The 8,293-nt window shown below is 40.2% G+C and overlaps 1 protein-coding gene across 3 annotated transcripts in view; it reads left to right on the top strand.

The window, feature by feature from the left end:
- The window catches only part of LOC126389516 (storkhead-box protein 2-like), a 128,320-nt gene that overhangs the window by 89,117 nt on the left and 30,910 nt on the right, over positions 1 to 8,293 (top strand). For all 3 annotated transcript variants that reach the window (XM_050043259.1, XM_050043261.1, XM_050043262.1), the window contains exon 2: positions 2,851 to 3,003. In XM_050043259.1, coding sequence (XP_049899216.1) covers positions 2,851 to 3,003 — 153 coding nt within the window. The remainder of the gene's footprint in view (positions 1 to 2,850; positions 3,004 to 8,293) is intronic.

Raw genomic sequence — 8,293 nt, forward strand, 5'->3', positions numbered from 1 at the left:
TAGAAGACCGTGCTGTGGCGAATGGAAACCGGTGAGTGCAACAAGTCCGACTGCTCTATCTCAGCCTGTTGCTATGCAGCCCGTTGCTATGCGCGCTATATACGTCATCGCGCCAGAAGGGCAAGGAAACAAGCATGCGCAGAAACACCGGAATGAATTTAAAGAGGAATGAGTGTATACATGCACACAAAATTCTTTCATTCGGAATGACAAACGGATTAAACCACCCCCTTTAATCGGATTTAATTTTCAATCGGAATGACCGTTTTTCAATCGGATTGACCGTTTACATGACCACTTTTAATCGGAATGGCCTTTCATTCCGATTTAAAGTGGAATTAAACTGTGCATGTAAACGTACTGAATGTCAGCAAAGACTAGAAAATAATCCAACTAAACAAGACACAGGGCAACATCTGACCTCAAGGATCCTACAATGAAGCACATCCTTAATATAGGAAGACTATACGAAGACACAACCAATCTGCTGCGATTGGAGGTTTTCCATATAATTCACGAAGGGTTGCCGTATCTTTTTTTATGTTTTACTCTTATTCCTCAACCAGTAAGTTATTTTCTCTAAAAGTATACTGCTATTAATTTCAGAGTCACATTCCAGTTAGTGGGGGGACATCTGATTTCATTTTAACACATTTTTTTAGCAGTGACCAACAATATTTCTGTGAGCCTTATAACATGGCTATGCTTTGTCAGGGTTCATAACTGTATGTCACAGTGTTCATTGTGAATGGAGCCAGCTCAGGGTTACAGTCCCTGACCCATATACAACCACCTGTTCTCACTTTGCCAATTTTTCACACTGAGGTCACATGATAAGACTTGAGCTAGTTTCAGCCACAGATGAAGACCATGAGATGTGGGTGAAAGGTCCACTTGATGTCGGGGTCCTGCATCACCCCTTCAGGTTTTATTTTGCCATAATGACCTGCTTGCTGCACATTATCCCGCACATAGACTCCAAAGTTCACCTTATTCTCCTCCAGCTCTCACTACAGAATTTAGTGTACATTGCCTACATCTCTGCATACACTGTTTCACCCAAACTATACTTTCCATCGATGTTTTGGTTCAGTCAAATTCAACAGTGCTTGTTCTGTAAGGATTTGATGGTTTACCTTTTTTCAAAAACTGTATTAATCAATTTAAGTATGTTGTCTTCAGTCTACTTTGTTTCTTCAAAAAGTTCTGCATTCTCATTAACAGTGGAAGTGTGTTTATGTGTGCAGGCCTTTTCATTGTAGATTTAAACTAATATTCATATGTCCTCCCAGCTTAAAGCAACAGGTGGTCTCCTTTCTTTTTCCCTTGGGTTAAATATCAGATGTTGTGGAGCCGGCTGAGACTGTGTGGTGGTTGTTAAGTGCCGTTGCATGGAGGACATTGTCAGATTCATCACAAACATTAACCTTTCCACTGACGTTGCATTTATAGTGTCCGCATACATTTTCTCACCAAATGGGTTGGACATGGAACTGCAAAGTGACATTTAACAACAAGCCAGAGTATGGGACAATTTTTGGGACTTGACTTAATTTGTGCACTTAGACCCCATTACCACCTGGTGTTTATGTGTTCTTTAGCCATCATATCTGCATAAGCAAAAACACATGTTAATGCAGGGGTGTTTGCAGCAGAACGCATTGTTATTGGAATGAGATTAGATCATCCAGACCACATATAGAGGTGGTCCGGGCCACATTGTGGTTAGATCTCAATCAGGTTTCAGTGCAGTACGTACAGTTTGGCCATAATCTTTGGAAAGAAATTAAACACACAGGTTGAGAGGTCATCTAACTGCAGCTCTTCCTGCTATCTCAAGTTGATGTCCAAAATGATTAAAAACACATCAATGAGCCACACAAATGCACTATAGTTTATTTTGACTCATTCCCACACAGAGTCCTGCACCGGTCCATTTTTGAAAACCGCACCTGCCCATACCTGTAAAGCTCAGTACCAGAACAAACCTGTTACTAGAGATGTAACGGTTATCATTATTATCGCAGTATTGTTCACGATACATATTTTTACCTGTTACACAGCTTTTGCTGGCTACCCGTCGGGTTCCCATGGGTACCCAACTTAGTGTAGGACTCTTCTCCCACATACACAGTCCTGATGCCAGAAATACTCAAATTTCCTTCTGTTTGAGTAATGTTTGATAAGAACTTTCGTGACCAGCTGTTTTAGGAAACTAATGAACCTTGTTGTAAAAATAAAGCAAAACATTTGTGATCTGTTTTTAACCCAGTGGGCTTGGAGCTGAGTGTGACAGACAGTTGTGCTTTCAGAAAGTTTTCATAGTGCCAAATGGATCCACAGAAAATCTTGGGGTAGCACACCAAAACCAAAAGCCACAACTGAATTTCAAGAATTTGAGTATGCTGTTGAAGTATACCTTTCGCACTAGCGTTAAAAAGAAGCATGCCACAGCCTCTTAAAGACAGTAAAAATCGTCTCGAATTACTTTTACTAGGGGGAGAGGCATGGAATCCCATGGCCGCCACTTGGGGAGGCCACTGACCGCAGATAGGGGTTGGGAAGTTAGACAGTGTTGAGAAATGGTCTAATAGTTGACTATGGTTCTCTTTGAAGCTCCTTCTTGGCATAGATAGTTGAATGATATTACATTTGATCAAACTGCAGTATTTCACATTTGCTGCTGAGGGTCTATTTCAGTACATATTGTGCCTTAGTTTGGGTGGGGATTTTATTTCTCATGTTTCTGAGACATGAGACTGCAATGTGTTCATATGCCCTACAGATCCTTGTTAATGCAGATTCTCAAGTAGTATTACTCAAAAGTGACTGGTTTCTGTCTTTTCACAGGTGATGTGTCACCCATCAGTATGTCCCCCATCAGCCAATCGCAGTTCATCCCTTTGGGAGAGGTATTGCTATTGGCTATCTCTGCTATGAACTCCGCCCACAAGCCTGTCACTCAGGAGGCCCTAACTGAACACCTGCAGACATGTTTTCCAGGTGAGTTGAGCTCACACACCAACTCAGTCAACAGCTAACACCACCCATCAGCCTCTGTCAACTGCCGCACAGCAGTTCAAGTCAAAACAGTTTGACAAATGTATTTCTTAATGCCTATATATGTGACTGCTCTAGTGACTAGTTCCACTGCACACTAGCGGATGAAATGTGAGTTAGTATTTATTTTTTTAATGCCCAAGTGATAAAATAAGTTGGACTTGGTGAACAAAGGCCTTTCGACACCCAAGACCACCCATAACATTCAAACACTGCTGATGTATCAAAACATCAATAATGTGACACCATTGAAGGAACCTTCATAAAGGAAACTTCATAATGAATCATTAGCATACTGAATTTTCCAGATAATGTTTCTGAGTTAAATAGAATTTTGTTGAAAAATGTGTTGTTGATCTGGGAAGTGAGTATACAGGGTGTCTGTTCCCTGATAGACATGGCAGTTTCACCTGGAGGGTGTTATGTATGCAGGAGTCAACACATGAGTGAAATACGAGTGAGGGAAGCGAGGAGCCACGTTATCTGAATGGAAAGCACCACAAGCAGGAATATGAGGCTAGTACTAGCAGTGTTTCCACCTCTAAACAGCTCCAGCTGTGTTCATTGAGAAGCGAAGTCAAGGAGGTAATGCTGTTAGGCCTCTGGCAGACCTTGCTTCATGCTTGGTGGATGGTGCTGCCTGGGAAACTTAGGGAATTTACCATTTTTATTTAGGTACGACTGATTTGTACTCCACTTGAGTATGATTGCCCCCCATATCATATATTTTTGATGTTGTTCCATACCTTAGTACACTTATGTCATCATCTTCGTTACATTTTTGTTGTGCTACAGTGTAGAAAAATGACATAGCCAATGGACACTGCTGCCCCGGGACCATCATCAGGGCTCTTTGCCTCCCACAGTATCTCTGACTGCAGGTCGGGGGCAGCAGCAAAGCTGGATCTGGGTCTGTCAGGGAAGGGCTGCGCTGCTGTCTCATACAGAGGCATCAATATAACTTGTGAGATCGTTTCATGAACTGTACGTGAGATGACCTGATTCGGGCACAGATTGGCGTACCATGCTCAGGTATGTTACAAAATGTTCACACTAACTGGACTTTGGGGTCAAGTGTACTCAGATCCAGGCCTGGGTCCTTGATGTGAAAGCCCCCTCAGTTTCAAAATTGATAGAAGAAAAAAAACTTCAGCGCAAAACCACATTCGGGGTGGCTGTGGCTCAGAGGTAGAACGGGTCGTCCACCAAACAGAAGATCAGCGATTCGATCCCCAGCTCCTCCAGTCTGCATGTCGAAGTATCCTTGAGCAAGATCCCGAACCCCAAATTGCTCTCGATGATGCTTCCATCCGTCCATTTACCAAAACTTTGTTTAAATGCCTTTAAGCATATGTGAAATGAAATGCTGTAAAACTTTTAGACCTTTTCTTTAGGGCATACATCAAGAAAGAGAGAGAGGATGAGGGAGAGAGACAGGGAGCATGCAAGTATGGAATGAATAGTAGACACTATCCAAAAATTTTATTTTAACTTTATTAATCATGAAGCTGATTGTTACTCTTCAGTTCTCTGGTTACTCTGGTACCACTAAATATGACTCAGCCAGGCAACCAAAGTGATGCTTCATAGAAGTAAAGATTAATAAGCTGTTGTTTGTCAAGACGTATTTCCAGCTTTCTCACCTGTTGCAATAAGGGCAACCCCTTGTTTCGAAACCACTGGAATAAACAAATGAGGCACACTGTGTTAACTGACGAGCTTATGAAGTGTTGCTGATTGAATTTTGATCCTAACACAGAGCCAGGCTAGCTGTTTCTCCTGTTACCAGGCTTTATGCTAAACTAGACCAAGACCACCTTTGAATGTGGTCTGAGTAATTAGACAAATGCATTTAGGACGCATTGGTGCATTCACATCTGTGCTTAGAGCTGTCCATTTGTAAACTGATCACCTGAGAGGCATGTTAATAACAGGTGTAAACAGGGCCTCTCCTCTCTCATTCAATCACATTTTCGTTACAGCACACCATGTACTGAGCTGTACTCGTATAACATCAGCCGTCATTCTCAACCCATGTTTTCTGATTTTCTCCAAGACAATTAATTTACAGGCTCCATAAACTGTATGCAGTGAAATATTACTATGAATGTGTAAAAGTTTAGAAAATGTGCATTTTTTCCTGTGAAATAAGCATGTGACCTCTTATGACCCCACCCCTCAAAGAATCAAATCAAGAATCATTAAAAACCTGAATTGACAGCAGAATCAAAATTTAATCATAACAACCAAACAATACCCAACCCTACCTGCTGTAGGAACTGAACAGAAGCTGAACTGTACCTGATGACGCTGAACGCGAGACGCTTTGTTCCCTCAAATAAAGTATAGTAAAGTCTATGTCAGTGTGTGGAGGATTTGTTTGTCAAGCTGATTACACACGTTCCTGCTGCCTGCCAGCACCTGACTACCTGTGGCTGTCCAAGGAGATTTCATTAATTCCAGAAGCTGAACTGTGTTTATATTTATGAGTGAAGTTTGCAGGGACCTAAGTAGAATCACTGGGCCTTGTGCGGCAACATTCTCTTAAATGTCTCTTATATTTTCCCTTAATTTTCTGTTAAGAGAAAAAAAAAAACTCCAGATGCACCAAACGTTCTCAACCATCCAAATCTGCTCTGACCCAGGTGTGCCAAACCATGAATCCCACATGATCGTAAGTCACGTATTAGCATAGGCAACACACGCTAAACGCTTTATAAGGGCAGGTGTTGTGCCATGTGCAAAAACTCTAATACACGTCCAAGAATTGAAGAGGTGCCACCAAAAAGGCCGTAAGAAGAATGTCAGCAGTAGTGAAATCAACGTTCTGTCAAATTAACCTAAACAAAGTAAATGTGATGTGTCAGTATTGGTGTTACAGGAAAATCAAAATCCCAACAATGACATAATGTTGTGTCAGCAGCAGTGGTGTATTCAGATCCTTTACGTAAGTAGAAGTACTAATACCACTCTGTAAAAATGCTACTATGTTACTAGTAAAAGTTCTTCATTGAAAATGTTACTCAAGTAGAAGTGCAAACAGGAAAATGTATTTAAGTATTAAAAGTAAATTTACTCATGCAGAACAGTTTAAATGAATTTAATACATAAAAATAACTTGACTGAAGAAATTAGCAAAATAGTTGCCAGTTGATTTCCAAATTAATCGACTAATCATTTCAGCTGCACTGTATATTTTCATATTGCTTGTGTGCAAAAATAGTGTAGTGGAGTAGAGGAAGACAGTGACATCGGGTTAAATGCTTAAGTAAAATAAAAGTACCTCAGACTTAGGGCTGCTTGATTATGGAGAAAATCATAATCACAATTATTTTGGTCAAAATTGAAATTACGATTATGCAAACGATTATGCGGCGCACTTGATGACTTATATTGTTTACACAACGGCATGTCATTTCTATCTCTACATAGTGTGTAGATAGCGCGCACACACACACACACATGCGCACGCACACACACACACACACACACACAGACAAACCTCTCTCGTTCTCCCTCTGCCATTTTCCGCATGCTGTGAAATCTTCCGTAATCACCTGCTCCTCCATTATTCATAGTTCACCTACTTGACTAGCTCGTGGAGTGAATAGAGGAGAGGAGGGGAGGGGGCGGTATTGCGCATGCACAGCTTCCATAGAAGACAAAAATCGCTTACCCTCGATTTCATTAATTTTGAAATCAAAATCGTAATCGCGATCACCAGACGATTAATTGCACAGCTCTACTCAGACTTGTACTTCAGTACAATACTTGAGTAAATGTACTTATGTTACGTACCACCACTGGTCAGCTGAGGGTCACACAATAATTGAAACTACAGTAACTGGGATCAATGGACAAACTGGAAGCATGTCTTTAGCCCTGAAATTAAGTAAACCAATCATTATATTTACTCTGAAACAGTCTAAATCGGATTATATAAAATTCATGCATTTTTAATTGTTCCATAAATGTAAAACTTAAGTTTCCTTGTGTTAGGCAACAATTAGTGGACTGTGAAAACGAGATGTTTTTCTCTTATCATGGCAACAGTGCTCTGGACCACTCGTAAATTTTCTCTTAATGAAGGCGAGCAAATATAAAATTAAAATAAGGTGAATCCATTTAACCCATGGTTATTAACAAAATAAGAACAATACGTGGATACAAACAAAAGTAAGAGAAAATTTGTGTGTGTATTGTTTCTTGCATGAGGCTCAGCGTTTGTCAGTTATAATGAAATTAAAAAATTGAAAGTCCTCAGCACAGTCCAGTGATTACCATTGGCAAATGTGCTAATTAATTGTAAAGTAAATCGATCATTCTTTAGGTCTATAATGTCATGTTATGCATTTTCAATTTTCCACTGCTCAAGTACTGCTTTCAGTTCTTGTTTTGTCTGATCAACAGTCCTATACCTAAAGAATCAGTTTACAGTGATATAAAACAGAGAAGGAAATCCTCACATCTGAAGCTAGAACCAGACAAGGCTTAGAATAAGTTAAACAGTAAATCAGTCATTAAAATTGTTGCTAAGTTATGTGTCAATATGCTGATAAATTCCATTAAATTCCAGTTTTAAATGTTGAGCAGTAATTCTTGTCATGTTAGATTTCATTTTGGATCAGGCAGTAAATGGTTTATGTCATGTATCATAGTGGACCTCATCTTTTTACATTGCATGGGTTCCCCTCTTTAGAAAATTTGCGTCATGTCACCAAAGCAACTGCGCTTGTATGATGTAATGCCAGGCAACACACATATACACACACACACGCACACACACCCGCAGTCTGTCTACACAGCTGTGATGCAGTCTATCAATACGTTTTTAATGTGTCAATCTGTGGCTCAGTCACCTCCTCAGACTGATTTTGAAGGATAATTTCACCCATATGGGACAGTTTCATCCAAATCATTAGCACTGATGTGATCATTCTGACATTGAACAAAGCCAAGCTGTTCCTCCAAGTGATCTGTTCACCTAGAAACATAATTCTTGTGAACCAGCCAGCTTTATTGCTCAATCCAGCATTTTCTTTATTTTTGTTGAACTGGTATAGAGACAGAGCACATTTAAGTCCTGCCCCTTCCAGAGGAGAAAACTATTCATCACTCTCCATTGACTTTGTATTACATAAAGGTCAATCAATCAATCAATCAATCAATCAATTTTATTTATAAAGCCCAATATCACAAATCACAATTTGCCTCACAGGGCTTTACAGCATAC

Source organism: Epinephelus moara, chromosome 4 (genome assembly GCF_006386435.1).
Source record: "Epinephelus moara isolate mb chromosome 4, YSFRI_EMoa_1.0, whole genome shotgun sequence".
Classification (NCBI taxonomy): Eukaryota; Metazoa; Chordata; class Actinopteri; order Perciformes; family Serranidae; genus Epinephelus; species Epinephelus moara.